Source organism: Microcaecilia unicolor, chromosome 1, assembly GCF_901765095.1.
Source record: "Microcaecilia unicolor chromosome 1, aMicUni1.1, whole genome shotgun sequence".
Lineage (NCBI taxonomy): Eukaryota > Metazoa > Chordata > Amphibia > Gymnophiona > Siphonopidae > Microcaecilia > Microcaecilia unicolor.
The window spans coordinates 34659227-34679109 of record NC_044031.1 but is presented as its reverse complement, the minus strand read 5'-3'; the positions used below and the strand labels follow the sequence as shown (position 1 = coordinate 34679109).

Here is a 19883-nt window from a genome sequence, read left to right as displayed (position 1 = left end):
GCACAGGACCAGACAGAGCACTACTGATTTGTGCTATGTCTCCACTTGCTGACAGATGGGCAAAAACCCATTAGTCAGGACTGATCCTTTGATGATGTAATGAAAGGTGGAGTTTTATTATTTATACATTTAATTTTTCAAGATCTTTAAATCCAGTTTTCAATTTCAAAACGTTATATAAACAAGTATATGAATTTTAAGTCGATTGCTGGCTTGTATATTATTCCATGCTATTTAAACGATTCTCAATATCAATTTTAATCTCCTGTAATATTTTTTGGCCAATTTTCTCTCAGTAAGTTGTGCTGGATCATTGCTTCTTTCTCTGTTCCTAAATGTGGATGCACTGGCGTCTGTGGGTTTCTCTTTAAAGCTTTTACAACACTCTCAAGATGTAAACGATTTGTCTCCTGTATGAGTCATCAGGTGGATTTTTAAACGTGATTTCCAATTAAACTTTTTACCACATTCTGTACATGAAAATGGTTGGATTCCCATGTCCTGGTGCGTTTCTAAATGTAATTTCTCCATATGCCTTTTACCAAAGTCTAAATTTGTAAATGGTTTGTCTCCCATATGGATCTTCTGGTGGTATTTTAACTTTGATTTACGTGTATACCTTTTATTACATTCTGTACAAGTAAATGGCTTGTTTTTCTTTTCTATATGGATCTTCTGGTGGGCTTCAAATTTTGATTTCCTAATAAATTTTTGACCACACACTGTACATAGAAATGGCTTGATTCTTGTATGGATGTACTGGTGACGTTCAAAGTTTCCTTTCAGTTTAAAGCGTTTACCACATTTTGAACACATAAATTTTTTGCCTTCCACATGGATCTTCTGATGGATTATTAAAAATGATTTCTTATTAAACCTCTTACCACAGTCTATACATGCAAATTGTTTCTCACCCATATGGCTGTACTGGTGGGATTTTAAAGTTGATTTCCAAGTAAACCTTTCACCACAGTCTGTACATGCATATGGTTTCTCTCTGGAATGTATACACTGGTGGACTTTTAAATGTGTTTTGTTAAAGCTTTTACCACAGTCCTTACATATACATAGTTTCTCTTTCATATGGCTACAAAGGTGTTTTTTTAAATACCATTTCTGCATAAAGCTTTTCCCACATTCTGAACAAAAAAATGGTCTCTCTCCTAAATGGATCTTCTGATGGATTTTTAAATTTGATTTTGTATGGAAACGTTTACCACACTGTGGACATGGAAATGGTTTTCCACCCCAGGGCTTTATCGACAAATTTGATTTTTTGGCATAAGTGCTGTGAATCCTTTGACCTGACTTTGAGCCAAAGATTTTACTACACTTTACGTACTGAAAATCTTTCTTTTTAGTGTTTCTTATTTTTTGAGCTAGCAGTTGGTCTTTCCTTGTGATGTTTTTTTCCCTCTCTAAATAAGTGGATAACTTTTGTTCTAAATTTGTCTGGGGTCCAGTGGGGATTGTCAAGTTTCCACAATTGTTGTCTGCCATTTCACTGGGTCCTGCAGGTATTTCCCTTTCCTCACTTGAGTTAGATTCTTTCCAGACTCTTCTCTCCGACGCACAGATTAGCTTTGCTTGGTCTTTCTCCGAGAGCACCTTGTGGGTTTCCCAATTCTCAGCACTTCCCTTACGATGGTTATCTTCAGGCTTGATCCCATAACCTGCTGGATAAGAGAGAAGCGCAGACATTATTTCATAGGTTGGTGGTACAGGAAAAAGGCTCTATATTCAGACCTTCAGAGCTGGAAAGGAGGTAGACTTCAAATGATTTTCAGAAGACTGTTTGTGAAGAGCTATCTAATTAAAAGCAAACAACATGCTGGGGCTGGATGGGATACATGCAAGGACACAAAGAATTTAGGGCAGTGGATCCCAAATTGTAGTCTGCAGATCCCAAGGGGCATGAGAGACCATTATAGGTTCCCACAGAACACAAAAAGAGGAGAGAAAAAAAAAGTCTTCATGTTGCCGTAAGTCGTGTGAGCAGAATCTGTACTAGTTGTGGAGATGGTTGTAGAAGCAGCAACAGTAGGCGCATAAGGTAGAAAAAGCAGCAGTGGTGGGGGAGGGATCAGACGTGGCTCTATGTGGAAAAGAGACTAAAATTGTGTCATTCCATGTCAAGTGGTCTGGTGGTCCCTGCGCGAAGGCTGCAGTATGGGGTCAAACAGATTACTATATATCAGCAAGTATTGCATCGGCGAACGTTAAACTTTACCAATGTTCATTGGGGACATGTATGAATGTTCACAGAAAATTTCATCGAAATCCGTGATGGTCGTGCAGGAACCACCAGACCACTTGACATGGAATGATCGCATTGAAGAACGGCTGTGGAGACGGAAAGCGAACAGAAGATAAAGAGGGCTAGTAGGGACAGGATCTGGGAAGAGTGGTAGGGTTAACTGGGGCTCCCTGAACCTTTTGGAGGCTAATAAGAGATCTAGACAACTAAAAAAGTTGGGAACCTCTGACTTGCATGGAAGTTACATGGCAATAATTTTTAAAACAAATAGGAGGAAATATTTTGGCACTCAACGAATAGTTAAGCTCTGGAACTCTTTGCCAGAGGATGTGGTAACATTGGTTAGTATATCTGGGTTTAAAAAAAGGTTTGGACAAATTCCTGGCGCCATCGCTGTACGATGCAGTATGTGGGAGTATCACAATGTGTGGGGTTAAGGGGGGATTCTCAGGATAGGGAGTGTTGGAACACAGTGCTCAGAGTTGGGCAGCCTTAGCATCACAGGAGTCCTCTCCTGTCCCCGAGCTGTCCTTCACCTCTCCAGCAGCTTCTCAGTCTCCTTCTGTCTCTTGAGTCCTGCTTGTCTCTGACACATGGATCTTCCTCTCGCTCAATCTTTGATATAAGAGAAGGTTTCTTGGATGAAAAACCTGTTCAAAGTCCAAAAGATTGCATCAGTTTTCTCCTAAATTATTTTTACACTAAATAGTGGTAACAGTGTGACGCTCATTCTGACTGGACACAGAAGTATTACTATGTCAACCCATTCAGCAGAAATAGCTTGATAAAATGCTTGAGGAATTAAAAGAGGACTATCCAACTTATTTTTAACCCTACTCCGGGAAGGTCTCCAAGAAATGGATAAATGTTGGCTGGACATAAATTTTTCTGGCCAAAATTATGTAGTCTCTGGCTCTGAATTTTTACTACTTTTATATAGTTTTTTTGAACATTAACGTTAAAAGTTGGGAGGAAAAAAAAGACCTCAGATGCTCGACTGTAAAGTTAATCACATTAAATAATTTTGAATATCAACCTGAATTTGCTCTCCTTGAGCTATTAATTTGGTAAGGCAAGTACATCTAAAATTTGTTCCTAAATCCAAGCTACACATGAATTCCAAGGAAAAACATTACTGTATGATAAAAAGCAGAAAATGGGGTACGAGGGACTCTCAAGTGGCAAACGGAAATTCTAAAAAGAAGTATCAGTCTGTAAATCCAATAGACAACAAAGCTATTGAACAAAAAATGATCAGAGGTGCAAGCCTGCAATCACAAAGCTAGCACAATTCTCTGTGACACATTCCTAGTTCTTTCTTAAATACCCACTGGATTTTTATGAGAACACTCTAGCTAAATTTCTACTTATCCCACACTGAAAAGGCATTCAAAACATTTCAGAGTGCAACTTCAAATAATGAAACAGAAAATAAATCTTTACCCAGCGATGTCAGAGTTTCGTAATTCTCCTTCATGGTCTCCCGGTAAAGCTCCTTCTGCCATTCTGCTAACGTCTCCCACTCGCCCTCGCAGAAATAGACAGCGACGTCCTCAAACGTTACAGGGACCTGGAACAGGAAGAGGGAGCCAGTCAGCATCCGCTACCTCAGGCAGCTCAGCGTAAAAACCTGACATTAGCTTCTGCAGACATTAACCAGTAGGGAATATGCACAGGCTCATGGAATTCTCTCCGCTCTCTCTTGGTATGTGTGTGTATGCATCCGTGTGTGTGTGCTTGTGTGTCTAACTTAAGAGAGGAGGGATGGTTAGAGTGAAATGGACAGCTAACATTCCTTTTGTTTGGACAGAAAAATAAAATATTAGTTGTCACTGTCACATTTTGAACAGCGGACTTTCCAGTTTAACCACAAAGTGCCACTGTCCCAAGGCAACAGGTATTGAAGTACTTTGCCACCACTAGAAGGCTGAACACATAGCAACCAGTAGCAAACTGAACAGTTTCGTCACTAGCTGGGTAATTCAATCCCCGGGTTAGAAGCAGGAGGCAGCGTGTTTGAATCGCGACACTACCGCTGCTGTTGAGAGTGAGACAGAGGGAGGAGGTAGATCGTGGCAGCGGTAGGCAGCGTCTGGGAAGCGCTGCCGTCAGAGAGAAGGAGGCAGATGCAGGATCAGCACTGCCTGCTCCCTCCGCTCCGCTGCTGGGTGGGCCTGAACCCAAACTGGGTGGGCCTAGGCCAATCCAGGCCCACCCGTGGCTACGCCCGTGAGAGGATTTCCAGAGAAGGACAGAACTTCACTGGTATGTTACTTGCTAGGAAATTGCTTTTAAACTTGGGGGAAAGGTAGACATAGTTAAATAGGTAATCTCAGTGTCTTTATTTTAAGTTACTCAGCTTATTTAGCAAAGGCAGGTTAAGGAATAGGGGTTTTTTGTGATTGTTTGTTTAGCATTTTAAGTCTCTAAGCTGTTGAGGGACCATTTTAGAATTTACCATGACATCAGTGTAGCGCTGATAGTCACAGAAAACCTCAGTTTAGAGTTTAACTCCTTCCCACCCACCCCTAGCCCGGTGGCATAGCTGGGGGGTGGGGGGGGAGCCTTGGAGGCTCAGGCCCTCTCCAGAACTTCAGCACCCCTATACCTTTCTTGACAGGGATGCTGAGGCCTCACCATCCAAATACAGTGCTGCCACCGCTCCCCTCTTCCTTGCGCCGCTTCCTTCCTGCTCTGAGCTTGATGGGGGCTGAAACTGTAGCAGGACCTAAGAATGCTGCTGTTTCTACCAAAGACATCAGAACCACAACGGACACTGGAGGGGGTACCCCCCACCCAATCCCATTTTCAAAATCAGAAACAGCCTGTCACACTGTGCACAGAGGGAATCAGCAGCTGTGCTCAGCCGCTGGGTACCAAAGGCAGTGCAGCCTGCCTGGCCATGTGACCAGTGTGCATAGGACTGCACTGTGCACTCAGAGCCAACTGTGGCCTGGGACACACTGGGTCTTCCACTGCCCCCCCCCCCCCCCCCCCTCCTGGCTCGCGGGTGCAAGTTGATTTTTTTTTAATTAGCTTTATTTTTTATTTTTTGTTACATTTGTACCCCGCACTTTCCCACTCATGGCAGGCTCAATGCGGCTTACATGGGGCAATGGAGGGTTAAGTGACTTGCCCAGAGTCACAAGGAGCTGCCTGTACCTGAGGTGGGAATCGAACCCAGTTCCTCAGTTCCCCAGGACCAAAGTCCACCACCCTAACCACTAGGCCACTCCTCCACACTAATAAGAATAATGCTATGACAGGCAGCCCAACCAAATTACAAATTTTCTATGGATTACCTGTAGCTGCAGGTAGCCCCGGGGGGGGGGGGGGGGGGGGGAGGGAGGAAGGATGGGGACCTACTTCCCATGTGGCAAGGGACCTGTGGGGACAGCTGAGCACATCACCAAGTTATCTCCCATGAACGATAGCTGAGGACTACGGAGTTGAGCTCCGTGTTCTACCAGGTCTGCTCATGAACCAAAAACCCTTCAAGCATGGCTCTTAGGCTCTACCAAGCGGAGCAACCTTAATCTGCGATGTCAACGGGAAAAAGAGTTTCTCTACCTGCCAGCAATCGATAATGGTCCGCCATGTGCTTCAGGCCACAAGGCTAAACTTGGCAAGTCAATGGAAGCAGCGAACTGTGCCTTCTTTGATAAAATGGATTACCAAGTTATGGTACATTTGTGACATGGAGCATCTTATTGCACATCAGACACATACTTCGTCAAAGTGGGAGGGTGTTTGGAGCCCTTTTCCCGACATTTTACTTGAATGAAATGTTACCTATTAAATGTTTGTTATTGGTGTGCGCTGTTATTCTGTGTGCCTAGCTCACAATGACTTTTGCTAGGGTGTGGGTGGAATCTGGGGGTGGTTTGCTTTTGGGGTACATGAAACAAAAAATGCTTTCTTCCTTTTTTTTTTTTTTAATGAATAGAAGTATCTTTGGCCTCTTACCCCGTAATGGTGTAAAATATTGTTGGCCTTTTGGGCTGCGTTTGAGTTTCACTAAAACTTCCACAAATTAAAAAAAAAAAAAAAGTTTCTCCTCTTCCAGGTGCTGGTAGGGAGCGGATACAACCCAATCGTACAGGATGGTGTGCCTGGATGCTAAAGAATAATCTTTAAGAAAGCTATATAGTGAACAACAGAATGTAAAACTAAGAAAATTTGGATTTTGCTCACACCTTTTTCAATAGTAGGTCAAGGTGATTACATTGAGTATTTACCTGTCCCTAGAGGGCTCATAATCTAATTTTGTACCTGAGGCAAGGGAGGGTTAAGTGACTTGCCCAAGATCACAAGGAGCAACGGTGGGATTTGAACTGGGCACCTCTGGATGTCAAGCCTCGCGCTCTAAACAGTAGGCTACTCTTCCACTCATTTGAATCAATAAGCCAACTGAGCAGGAATAAGAGCGTCTATAATTTCCAGCCCCTCTGCACGTTTGTGTGTCTGTCCGTATCTGTCTGAGTGCATCTGTACGAGTATGTATCTATTTTACTGCTGAAAATTGAGCCATTCGCAATAATTTTCTAAGTTGGCCACTTGTCGTCATGCTGCCAGCAGCGAGTGAGTAGTCTATAGAGTTCAAGGAACAGTCTCAAGCAAGTTAGTCTCTTAGGTAGTTTCTCAATCTTTTCAAGCCCCAGGCACGCCCACAGTAACACAACTTTTGTATTCTGTTCAGCCTTCATGGTGCAGGCACAGAAGTGACTTAGATGGCCAAAGGAAGAGGTAGGGAAACGCTGAACACCTCAGCTGTGCCTCTTCCAACTTAGAAAGCAAAGGACAGAAACACACAGAGCCCCTTCGCAATGAAACAGCTTCAATGACTTTTGAAATTAATCAAGATGCATGCGTTATGGCAGCAGGCACAAGGAGCTCCCTCCCATCACCAAGCTTAAGAAGATAAGATTACATATATTCACAAGGTCAAATAAGCAGATGCCTGGTGTCAGTGCTACAGTGACAATCACACATCCAATACTTTGCAGCCCAAAGAGCACATGCAGCTCTCTCATATGCATAATTCAGGATTGTGGGAATCCTGAAATCCTGACTGGCTATCTGTATTTTTTTTTTTGTTACATTTGTACCCCACACTTTTCCACTCATGGCAGGCTCAATGCAGCTTACATGGGGCAATGGAGGGTTAAGTGACTTGCCCAGAGTCACAAGGAGCTGCCTGTGCCTGAAGTGGGAGTCGAACTCAGTTCCTCAGCTCCCCAGGACCAAAGTCCACCACCCTAACCACTCCTCCAGGTGTCTAGGCCCCTTTGTCTATATAGCTGAAATACAGAGAATGGCCTGACAACCTCCTGTAAGAGCACAGGCCAATGCAGGGTGAACTTTAGCCTGAATTCACTCATCAGTTGGAACTGGACTACTTAGCTGATGTCATTCTCGTGCAGAGTCCAGCCTGACCTCACCACTCCAGTGCCTGGGTTTGGGGACCTTCCTTCTGAATTTCAAGAACTGGATCTTCAGTGATGTAAAGTGTGATTTCTAAGGACCGAATGTTCAGAACATAGGGAAGAGCCTGCTTATCTCCAAGGATAAATGCCTCCACCAGAACTGTATAAAGAAGTGCCGGAAACCAAGGAGTACTAGCTGGTTTTTCCATTCAACCTGAATCATCATCATTTTAGGTTTCTACCAGCCTATCCTCTCTGCTGCTGCTCTGCTGGGACCTGCCCGGGGCTCTCTTGCATCCGGCTGCACTGACATTGTCTGCGACCCTCATCTACATCCAGGTTGCATGCTGCCCCAGCTCTTTTGAACTCCCTGCCCCTCCTTCTTTGAAGTGAAACATTGTTGAAAAAAAAAATTAAATCATCCCTCAAGGCTTAGCTATTTCAACAAGCCTTTCCCTCTTCCTTAAATTGAGTGCATTTGGTTCTTTCACTGATTAGGCCTGTTTTTACTATAGTTTTCCATCCCCCCACCCTTCCTTTTCTCCCACTCAACTGTTGTTGTCCTGCTCTCTTTTTGTTTGAAAGTTCAGTTACTCTATGCTTTCCCACACACAGCAGGTTCAATGTGGCTTACGTAGTAAATAGAATTACAAAGTATTGTAATATTACAAACTGTAATAAACATGGTAATAGTAAGGTTTTAAGAATATGTGAATTGAACATGGAAAAGGTATTATGCTTACTTATTTTGTTTTTACTATCATACTGCTATGGATTTACACAGGGGTTTTTTTTTGAGGGGGTACTGAGTACCGGCACCTTTTCCATTGCTAAAATTGACCCAAGGACCCCAAGTTTTAATGAAAGAGCTCAGGCTCTACACACCAATTCTGCCTTGCCATAGATTCTGTGACTGATTGCAGGAGACCTGGCTATTGTGGGGTGGGTCCCTCAGTAATCACCCCATCCCTGAAGGGTGGCCTGGCATTTGAGTACCGGCACCTTTTTTGCTAGAAAAAACACGCTGGATTTACAACTGACACAGACTACTCAATAATTACTGTGGATTCTTTTGGATTTGTATTAGGTAAATGAGACCTTTATTAGAGGTTCTAAAATCTAAGACAGATATATACAACATCACTGGTCAGGAATTTCAGGCCCTTATCTCATCAGCCGGGAGGCCTGTTGCAGCGAAAGCCCGAAGTCTCTTTATGACCAGGAACAGTCTTTTCTGTGCGATGCGCCCACCCACAGATGAGCCTCGGAGCTCTGCTGCAACAAGCCCCCCCCCCCCCCCCCCCCCCTTTTTATTAAGCTAAAGCTTATTTTCAGAGCCAAGGAAAATTACAGAATGCTTGAGAATAGGTAAACAAGCCATACTGTGGGAATGTGGTCACATGTTTCCTAGTCCAGGTGACCAATCTGAACTCGAAAACAAGTTCCGTCTTTCCCTTCACATAACAAATTAATTAGAGCTGTGTCTTACCTTCTACATTCCAACTTATTTTCACACAATCAAAGTTAAACAATCATTTTTAAACAGAATTACTTCTAATCACAAATACAGACCCCGAGTGCACTTGTTGGTCAAGGCAGATAGAACTGAAAAGCAATCTCTAAAATCCTTTTTATTACAACTATTGCACACCACTTTGCGCTGCTGGTTATAAAAGCAGAGTCCAAATAAATAAAGGATAATAATAGGAGGCCTGATTTCAGGGCCTGTGTGCATTCACTCTGACTAATTTTCCGATAAGACTATCTGTCTTTATTACTTTCTGGAGTACTTCACATTTGCATTTAATTCTTAGTTATTCCAGTTTTCAATTTTGGTTGTTTTATTTGGTTGCAAATAAATAGCCTTTATTTTTATAATAATTGACTAGCTTCCTTGCTTGTCAGTTCCCGGAGCAATAGAACTTCAATTGAATTCATATAATTTGCGGGATGGAGTTTTAGAAAATCCTGATAACAGCTACCATTACACAATTTGCCCTTCCCACTCTTACAGTGCATACAAAAAGCACTATACTGTAGCTACTCTACCTACATGCCCTCGAGAACCACTGTACTAACCCACTCCCTAACCCAGTGGCGTAGCAAGGGCGGGGCGGTGGGGGCGATCTGCCCCGGGTGTCAACGAGTGGGGGAGTGCTCCGCTCTGTCCAGCCACACACCCCCCGGCATGGAACCGCCTCCCCCCTGACGCAATCCCCATCTGCCAACCAGGTTCCAGCTCCGTCCACCCCCAGCGTGGCGCCGCCTCCCCCCCACGCAGTCCCCACCTGCCAACCAGGTTCAAGCTCCGTCCACCCCCAGCGTGGCGCCGCCTCCCCCCCTCACGCAGTCCCCACCTGCCAACCAGGTTCCAGCTCCGTCCACCCCCAGCATGGCGCCGCCTCCCCCCCCCCCACGCAGTCCCCACCTGCCAACCAGGTTCCAGCTCCGTCCACCCCAGCATGGCGCCTCGCATCTGCAGCGCTGCTGTAAAAAGAAGACAATCGCCTCATCGTCGCCCCTTCCCTAACTGTGTCCCGCCCTCTGACATAACTTCCCATTTCCTCAAGGGCGGGACACAGTAAGGGAAGGGCTGACGAGGAGATTTTCTTCTTTTTACAGCAGCGCTGCAGATGCGAGGCGCCACGCTGGGGTGGATGGAGCTGGAACCTGGTTGGCAGGTGGGGAACTGCGTCAGTGGGGGGGGGGGGGGAGGCGGCGCCACGCTGGGGTGGATGGAGCTGGAACTTGGACGGCAAGTGGGGACTGTGTGGGGTGGGGGGTGCCGTGCCGTGTTACCCTTCACCCGGGGGAGGGGGGGGGAGCAGTGGCGATCCGCCCTGGGTGTCAGGCAACCATGGAACGCCACTGTCCTAACCACTTGTCCCCACCCACTCATTAAACCTGCCAATGTTTAGGTCTTCACTTCCAGTCCTGGAAAGCCACCAACAGGTCACGTTTTCAGGATATCCTTAATGAATATACATGAGAGATTTCTGCATACCTGCTACCACCACATACATAGTCATTAGGGATATCCTGAAATCTTAACCAGTTTGCAGTGAACTGGCAGTGAAGACCAAGGTGCTATTAAGTAGTTGGGGTAGTTATTGAATAGGGTTACATACGCTGACCACAGTACCCTGAGGCAGGGCCACGAAACAACGGCCATCGTTGGTCATGGTCAGAGGCTTTTGAAGAATCCGCACGATAACATCTGATCAAGATAAGTGTTATCTTTTCTGCTGTACCAGGCATAGTTAAATAAATAAAAAATTTAAAAATAAGTAAAACTAACTGAACTGACATTAATACTACAGCAGCGCAGAGGTTTTTTCGCCAATGATGAAGAAGTCCAGCCCCTTGAGCTTGGTCTGTTTGCCGGGGGCTTCTTGAGGCCTTTCCTCTGTATAGATACAGACTTTAGCGTGCTTAAGTTTTGAGATCTCCCTATTGTCTAGATTTTCATTTTGAAGAACGGGGAGACACACTCCTGTGTATTTGGTTACATAAGTATTGCCATACTGGGAAAGACCAAAGGTCAATCAAGCCCAGCATCCTGTTTCCAACAGTGGCCAATCCAGGTCACAAATACCTGGCAAGATCCCAAAAAAGTACAAAACATTTTATACTGCTTATCCCAGAAATAGTGGATTTTCCCCAAGTCCATGTAATAATGGTCTATGGACTTTTCCTTTAAGAAGCCATCCCAACCTTTGTTTAAACTCTGCTAAGCTAACCGCCTTTACCACATTCTCTGGCAACGAATTCCAGAGTTTAATTACAAGTTGAGTGAAGAAAGATTTTCTCTGATTCGTTTTAAATTTACTACATTGTAACTTCATCGCATGCCCCCTAGTCCTAGTATTTTTAGAAAGCGTAAATAGACGCTTTACTTCTACCTGTTCAACTCCACTCATTATTTTATGGACCTCTATCATATCTCCCCTCAGCTGCCTTTTCTCCAAGCTGAAAAGCCCTAGCCGCTTTAGCCTTTCCTCATAGTTAAGTCGTCCCATCCCCTTTATCATTTTCGTCACCCTTTTCTAATTCCACTATATCTTTTTTGAGATGCGGCGACCAGAAATTAACACAATATTTGAGGTGCGGTCGCACCGTGGAGCGATACAAAGGCATTATAACATCCTCATTTTTGTTTTCCATTCCTTTCCTAATAATACCTACCATTCTATTTGCTTTCTTAGCCGCTGCAACACACTGAGCAGAAGGTTTCAACGTATCATCAACGACGACACCTAGATCCCTTTCTTGGTCCGTGACTCCTAACGTGGAACCTTGCATGACGTAGCTATAATTCAGGTTCCTCTTTCCCACATGCATCACTTTGCACTTACTCACATTAAACATCATCTGCCATTTAGACACCCAGTCTCGTAAGGCCCTCTTGTAATTTTTCACAATCCTCTTGCAAATTAACGACTTTGACTAACTTTGTGTCATCAGCAAATTTAATTACCTCACTAGTTACTCCCATCTTTAGGTCATTTATAAATATGTTAAAAAGCAGTGGTCCCAGCAGAGACCCCTGGGGAACCCCACTAACTACCCTTCTCCATTGAGAATACTAACCATTTAACCCTACTCTCTGTTTTCTATCTTTTAACCAGTTTTTAATCCACAACAGAACACTACCTCCTATCCCATTACTCTCCAATTTCCTCTGGAGTCTTTCATGAGGTACTTTGTCAAATGCCTTCTGAAAATCCAGATACACAATATCAACCAGCTCACCTTTATCCACATGTTTGTTCACCCCTTCAAAGAAATAAGTACATATACGTACATAATGTAGTAGATTGGTAAGGCAAGATTTCCCTTCACTAAATCCATGTTATCTGGATGGGAGGTCTTGAAGACCCCCAGCCTTAGTCCATTTGTCAGAGATGCCAAGTTACCTTTGGCCAACAGTAGCTCCAGATTGGAGCGTGGTAAAGTCCACAGTGGGCTTACCGCTGCTTTGTAAAAGGGCCCCTTAGCGTGGCTGTAAAATGGACAGATTCAGAAGTAACCCAAGGAAATACTTCTTCACGGAAAGGGTGTGAATTTGTGGAACAGCCATCCTGTGGAAGTGGTGGAGACGAAAACAGTAACCAAGTTCAAAAGAGCTTGGGACGAGTACATAAAATGTGAAAGGGAGAAGGGTGGGGGGGGATAGTAGATGGCATGGAGGGGCAGGCTGGCTGGATAGGCCAATATGGTCTTTACCTGTCCACATTTTTCTCTGTTACTCATCATTTTCAGCTATGCTTAGCCAGTTAGTGCCATTGAAAATTATCGCTTGGCGTCAAACTCAAAACTATTTTGGGGGCGTCCCAGAGGCAGAGTCACCACTGGTTAAGTGCCGATATTCAGAACTTAAGTGGCCAGGTTAACTGCAGAAATAGGACTGTGTAAAAGTCAATCCTATCTTTATGCAATAACCCATAGCTGGTTGAATGCTAAATATTGCACTTAACCAGCTACTATGTGTTAGCTTGCTCCACAACCCCAGAAATTCAATGCCGATACCCAGACACGGCCTGAGAATGAATTTCCAGGCTTAGCGCTGCTGGCTGAAAATCAGGCCCCAAATTTCCCTGAACTCCTTAATTTGGGAACATAAAAAGTAGATTGCAACAAAGGTGAATTTAGGGTGGGGAAGAGACGTTAGGAGCTCAGCAGTGACGCAGCCTGCCAGTCAGATTTTCAAGATACCCACAATGAACGTGCAAGAGAAAAATCTGCACGCACTGCCTCCATCATAAGCAAATTTATCTCATGCTCATTCACTGTGGATATCCTAAAAACCTGACTGGTTGGGTGTGTCATGAGGACTGGGTTGAAAACCCTTGATCTAAGTAAATGAATGACAGGTCTATATTTATAAAGATAACTTTTAAGCTCTTAAATTAAGAATTTCAGCTAAAAATTTGTGCTAATAAGTTTGGCTGAAAATAGGACATAAATTCCGCTCTGTTTTTCTGAATATTGGGCTCTACTGTTAACTTTAGTGTTCAGTAAATGTATCTGGAGTCATATATTCTGCTTCCCACTGTTCTGCCTGAATCCCCTGTTTTACACACTGTAATCACCCCTCTGTGTTCCGTTGGGAAGGTGCGTATAACCCAGAACCCTGATGATTGTAGTCACGCCGGGTAAGGGTTTAGCACCACAAAACACAGGGGGTGACACAGGTACACTAACCTCGCTGTTCGCTCTCAAAGGGTGAACAGGGAAAGAAAACTAAGATTGGATTCTGTTTGTGTTAGGAAGTCACAAATTAAATTCAGTAGCAGTAAAATTAACATTTATTTTATAAACAGCAGATGGAAACTTAATCAATATCTCTTTTAAAAGTGAATAATTTTCCGTTTGTCTCCTTCTATTACAGATACTGCTCCGGAACACAACTAATAAAACATTTCAGATAAGTATTCTTCCCCTCCCAACTCTCTAAACATCAAATGTATTTTATCTAACTTTAAATTTCAACCTATAACCACAAGAAAATGATTCTTTGTGCACACTTTTTGTGTCTTGCATGAGCCTCTGAACAGCGATCACCACAGGTAAGTATTAGACTTTATGTTTGTGCAATATAGTCACCACTCAGCTGCAGCCACCACCTCAGGCTGATGTTGTTCGAGATCTGTCTTGCGTTGGGGCCCAAGATGTTTTCAGGAACTCCCTTGCGACCGTCGCCTCTGTACCTTACACCTCACACTTAATCAAATCAAAAGGAAGGAAAACCCTGACTCCCTATCAATGTCCCCCCCCCCCCCCCTTAGAACTAAATGTCATTAATTAAAATTGAATTCAAAACACTGGGCAACAACTAACTAGCAAAATTAAAATAACTATACCCTCGCTAACACCCCCTAGTCTTACTTATATAATCCCTAAGCTAATGAGCTCTACCATATATACAATACTTATCTCACCAAACTCACCATTAACACCCACCTATTTCCATTCACATAAGATTTCATCCAAAAATCACAAAATACTTATAAATCACCTTTCATCCGCTTCCAGCCTTCATACAATACCCTCCTTTCACCAGACTCAACTACTCAGCCACTTTCAACCCCCACAAGACCACTCCAAATCCACCACCTCAGCCACACAACCAAAAACACCTCCTCTCACCTCCACAGTCACCAGCGCTCTGCCAACTGCCTCACTGACAGGGTTGCCAAATAAAAAAAAAATTCCCACACAAAACAGCCCAAAACCCACCCAAAACCCGCACACACCCCACCCCCGCCGTCATCAACCCCGCCCCTTCCGTCATCACCCCACCCCCGCCGTCATCACCCCCGCCCCCACCGTCATCGCCCCACCCAATACGTCACCAAACCCCGCCCAATACGTCACCACACCCCGCCTCTGTCGCCATTAGCCCCACCCCCCGCCGGCCGAAAAACCGCCCCAAAATCTGCACAAAAAACACAAAACGAGCCCAAAAAACCGCAACCCGCCGCAGGCAAAAGTTTCCCGCGGCGGGTTGTGGAAAACCGCCTATCTGGCAACCGTGCTCACTGACCATCCCCTAGGAAATGGACACTTGGCTTGGGGTTCCAAACCCAGCCAGCCAATCCCGAGTCCTGCTCAACATTCCGAACCTTCCTGCTGACAAGCGAAATGTTGAGCAGCACTGCTGAAACTCCATTTTAATTGGAAAATTCCCATAGAAATCAATGGGAAATTCCTCAATTAACTAAAAACACCTTTAAACTGTCAATAAATTACCCCAAATTTCCCATGCCAATTAAACTTCCCATCCCCTATTAAACTGTGTTTTTAAAATTTAAAAATCCCACTATTTAACCCCCGCCTCACAACAACCTTCCAAAAATCCCTGTAAAAATTCCCAAAAAAATTTAAAACCTCTCTCAAATATTCCAATACCACCCTCCGGACACACTACGTCGAATTTAAACATTTAACTCTTTCCTAACCCCTTTAAAATGGACCCCCTCCACAAGACTCCCCTCTAAACATATTAAAATTTAAAAACTAAACCATCAGAAAAATAAAGAAAAATCCCCCGAACCCAAAACAGCAAACAGAATTTGAATCCGACCAATACTTGATTTTTAAAAAATAAAAAACCCTATTTGTATAATTTAAAAATTAACCAATTAAAATCTTGGGTCAAAACCCCTTACCTGCTTTCCTGATTTTCTCCTCATGTGTAGACCACCGCTGGTTCCGGTCCCGGACGTCTGTAAACAAAAACAGAGCTAAAAATAAAAAACATCCGAAGCCCAGCCCAAAATTTAGGCCCCGGCTTCGGCCTACACAGGAAAATACACGTTCCCGATTCGTGCATGAGGCTCGCCGCCTCATGCAAGCGCCCGCACAACTTCTTTCACGCCGGCCATCTTCTTTTTCTTCCCAGTCTCTCGCCGATCCATGCTGCCAGCTCGGGGACTTGCTCCAACGTCCCTGAAGCCAGAAAATCACATCACTGCCTCTGCAGCACCAGACCCTCGCGGTGCTGCAGCTTGCAGCGCCTCACAAGCCCCAAAACGCCATCACCGTCTGAACCCGTCGTCCCTCCCGGGGACGTGCCTCATCGTACCTGGGAGTCAGGAAACTTGGCGCCGCCTCCCACACACGTGAACGGCCCAAAGCCGGCCCCAGCAGCCCCGACCTGGCCCAAAACCGACGGCTGCTGCTCTCCCAGGCCCAAAATCAGCCCAGCCCAGCACAGCATTGAACCCCCCCCCTCATAGCGCTGCAGCTCCAGTACCGCTGCCCCTTATTTTATTTTTGTTACATTTGTACCCCGCGCTTTCCCACTCATGGCAGGCTCAATGCAGCTTACATGGGTCAATGGAGGGTTAAGTGACTTGCCCAGTCACAAGGAGCTGCCTGTGCCTGAAGTGGGAATTGAACTCAGTTCCTGAGTTCCCCAGGACCAAAGTCCACCACCCTAACCACTAGGCCACTCCTCCACCCTTGCAGCGCTCCTCACGCGATCACACCACCACCACCACCACCACCACCCCCCCCCCCCCCCCCCCCGAAGCGCCCAACAGGTCTCGCCACCATCCACCTCAACCTCGGACATGCCTCAAAACAGCCCCGAAACCCCAAAACGGACCCCAGGTAAGTGATTTTTCTTTCCCCTAACCCTTAACCCTATGTTACAACACCATACCTAGAGCCTTGGTGGGGGACAGGAAGGAGAGAGGAAGTTGCTAATAAAAAGCCCCAGTCCTGGAGTGAAAGCTGCCCTACGTGCAAACTCTGCCTCAGACATGCTCTCTATTTTCTGGGGAAGATTCACTCTCCCTTTTCTAGAATGAAGCTTCAGCCCCTTCTTCTCTTTCGGTGGCTAGTGCAGTTGTTCCTCAAATCTGATCCTGGAGGCACCCCAGCCAGTCAGGTTTTCAGGATATCCACAATGAATATTAATGAAACAGACTACCAAGCAGAGGAGGCAGTGTATGCAAATCTCTCTCATTAATATTCATTGTGAATATCCTGAAAACCTGAAGGCTGGGGGGCGTCCAGGTTTGGGAACCACTGGGCTAGCGCTTGCATTAAGCTACAAGAAATGTTTGGGGGTGGGGGGGCAGTACAGAAACTGAGAGACTACCACCTTCTGATTGGAGGAGCAGCCTAGCGGTTTGCGCAGCGGACTTTGACCCTGGGGAACTGGGTTCGATTCCCACTACAGCTCCTTGTGACTCTGGGCAAGTCACTTAACCCTCCAATGCCTCAGGTACCAAAATTTTGATTGTGAGTCGTCTAGGGACAGAGAAAGTACCTGCATATAATGTGTACAGCGCTGCGTATGTCTAGTAGTGCTATAGAAATGATTAGTAGTAGTAGTAGCTACTGAGATTCCAATTACAAGTCACCGCATCTAAACAACAGGTTGCCAACTCACTCCAGCCTGACCCCGTTTTAAGATTGTAGTTCTGAATATCTAAAGGAACTCTGTAGGACAATCAGAGCAACAAACCCATGAGTACACTACTGCTTACTACTACTCAACATTTCTAAAGCGCTACCAGACTTACGCAGCGCTGTACAGTCAAACATGAAGAGAGACAGTCCCTGCTCAAAAGAGCTTACAATCTAAAGGACATAACAACAGAGACAATCAAATTAGGCAAGCATAGTACATCTGATTACACAATAGCTCATAGGGGCAGACTAATAGATCTAAACCGCTAAAGACAATTAAGGTATGCAAATGCTTAATACAGACAGATTGACAGTGGTATTGAATACAGGAGTAATGGTTAGGTTAAGTGCCAAAAGCAGAGTCGAAAAGATGGGCTTTGAGCAAGGATCTGAAGATGGGTAGGGATGGGGCCTGGGCCTATCAGATCAGGAAGTCTATTCCAGGCAAAGGGTGAAGCGAGGCAGAAAGGGAGGTGGAGCAGAAAGGAGGGATTTGTCCAGTGAGCGGAGGTTCCGGGTAGGATTAAAAGATGCCCTGCAGCTGCCCTACCTGTGTAGTGTCTACGTCAGCCATTCTCTCTCCTGCTTTTCTGGGGGGGATTCTCTTTCTTTCCGGGGATGAAGCTTCGGCCGCTGCTTCTCTCTGGGAGAGAGGGCTGGTGCTTGCATACAATAAAACGTAAAAGAAATGTTCTGTTAGATGATCCGCATAAACTCTCCCTGAAGTTCGTCCTCCTCGACCCAAACCCAAAGTGCTTTCCTTTGTTTGCACTGCAGCACCTTTTTTTTTTTTTTTTTACACAGCCCTTGATTCTCCTTCTCCAGCTTTGGTCACAGTGCGTGGGAGGGCGGGAGTTGTAGTTCAGTAACTACCTGAATTTGCTCAGCTGCAAGAGGAATCTGTGGCCTGAATGACTACAAATCCCAGACACTTCCTTCTTCCTCCCTCGCTCGCCCAAGAGTTACAGGTGGGGGTTGACTCAAGGAGGTTTAAGCGCTGATTGGCTTGTCGGAGGAGACAAGCGTGAACCTGCACTGAATGATGTCACTAGTCAAGTCACCTCGCTATTGGAGGGCTCAGCTCACCGTACTGGCCCAATATGGTGAGCCCTCCAATAGCGCGGCAACTTGAAATTGGCCAGTGACATGATGATCACTCAGTGCAGGCTGGCACAGAAAGGAGGGATGTGGAACGACCCTGCGGGTTGCGGTTTTTTGGGCTGGTTTAAATTTTGCCGGGCGGTTTTTTTTTCGGTCGGCTGCGGTTTTTCGCCCCGCGGGGGCGTGGTTAGTGCCGTCGGGGTGTGTGGTTAATGATGTCGGGGTGGTTAATGATGTCGGAGGCGGGGCTGGCGCGTTGGGGGTGGTGCGGTGGTGGCGGAGGCGGGGCTGGTCACGGCGGGGGCGGGGTTGATGACGGCGGGGGCGGGGTGTGGTTTTGGCCTGGGAAAATTATTTAAATCTGGCAACCCAATCAGTGTAGCCAGGTGGGCGTTTTTCCCGCCCAATTGGGCGGTTTTCCGCGACCCGCCGTGGGAAATTTTTGCCCGCGGCGGGTCGCGGTTTTTTGGGCTTTTTTTTTTTTCCGCGGTTTTTCGGGCGGGTTTTTCGGCCGCGGGGGGCGGGGTTAGTGACGTTTTGGGCGGGGCCGATGACGGGGGAGGCGGGGCCAGTGACGGCGGGGGCGGGGTGATGATGCGGGGGTGGGGGTGTCAGGGGCGGGGTTTGAGCGGGTTTTGGGCGGTTTTTACGCTGGATTGGGTGGGAAAAAAATTTTCCACCTGGCAACACTGAACCCAATCTGTGTGTGCACAGCTACAACTGAGAGGTGGACGGAGACAGAGCACATTGATGAGCAGACTGTGGGATGGGGTGGAAATGGAAGGATGAACGGACGGACTGACTATAGTAACATAGTAGATGACGGCAGAAAAAGACCACGGTCCATCCAGTCTGCCCAACAAGATAAACTCATATGTGCTACTTTTTGTGTATAACTTACCTTGATTTGTACCTGTCCTTTTCAGGGCACAGACCGTATAAGTCTGCCCAGCACAATCCCCTCCTCCCACCACCGGTTCTGGCACAGACCGTATAAGTCTGCCCAGCACTATCCCCGCCTTCCAACCACCAGCCCCGCCTCCCACCACCGGCTCTGCCACCCAATCTCAGCTAAGCTCCTTACGATCCATTCCTTCTGAACAGGATTCCTTTATGTTTATCCCACGCATGTTTGAATTCCGTTACCGTTTTCGTTTCCACCACCTCCCGCGGGA

At 45.8% G+C, this 19883-nt stretch overlaps 1 protein-coding gene across 2 annotated transcripts; it reads right to left on the bottom strand.

Annotated features, from left to right (window-relative positions):
- Positions 1 to 326: 326 nt before the first annotated feature.
- Positions 327 to 18544, bottom strand: LOC115464888 (zinc finger protein OZF-like). 2 transcript variants are annotated; one of them, XM_030195260.1, is made up of 6 exons: positions 18481 to 18544; positions 18158 to 18269; positions 15855 to 15911; positions 3701 to 3827; positions 2794 to 2907; positions 327 to 1676 (listed from the first exon to the last, which is right to left on the bottom strand). In XM_030195260.1, exons 2-6 carry the CDS (start codon positions 18179 to 18181, stop codon positions 388 to 390), a joined length of 1611 nt encoding a protein of 536 aa, XP_030051120.1. In that variant the 5' UTR covers positions 18182 to 18269; positions 18481 to 18544; the 3' UTR covers positions 327 to 387. The 2 variants fall into 2 exon arrangements, with proteins under 2 accessions (XP_030051120.1, XP_030051128.1); XM_030195268.1 differs by lacking the exons at positions 15855 to 15911; positions 18481 to 18544 and having other exon boundaries at positions 18158 to 18377.
- Between the last annotated feature and the right edge of the window lie 1339 nt (positions 18545 to 19883).

What these genes read in the sequence shown, in the direction of transcription:
- LOC115464888 (XM_030195260.1), bottom strand. Translation starts at nt 18,181, where the DNA reads ATGGCTGACGTAGACACTACACAG. An exon ending in CGAAACTCTGACATCGCTGG is followed by an intron (nt 2,908 to 3,700) that starts GTAAAGATTTAT and finishes GACTTTGAACAG; the next exon opens with GTTTTTCATCCAAGAAACCT. An exon ending in ACTGAGAAGCTGCTGGAGAG is followed by an intron (nt 1,677 to 2,793) that starts GTGAAGGACAGC and finishes TCTCTTATCCAG; the next exon opens with CAGGTTATGGGATCAAGCCT.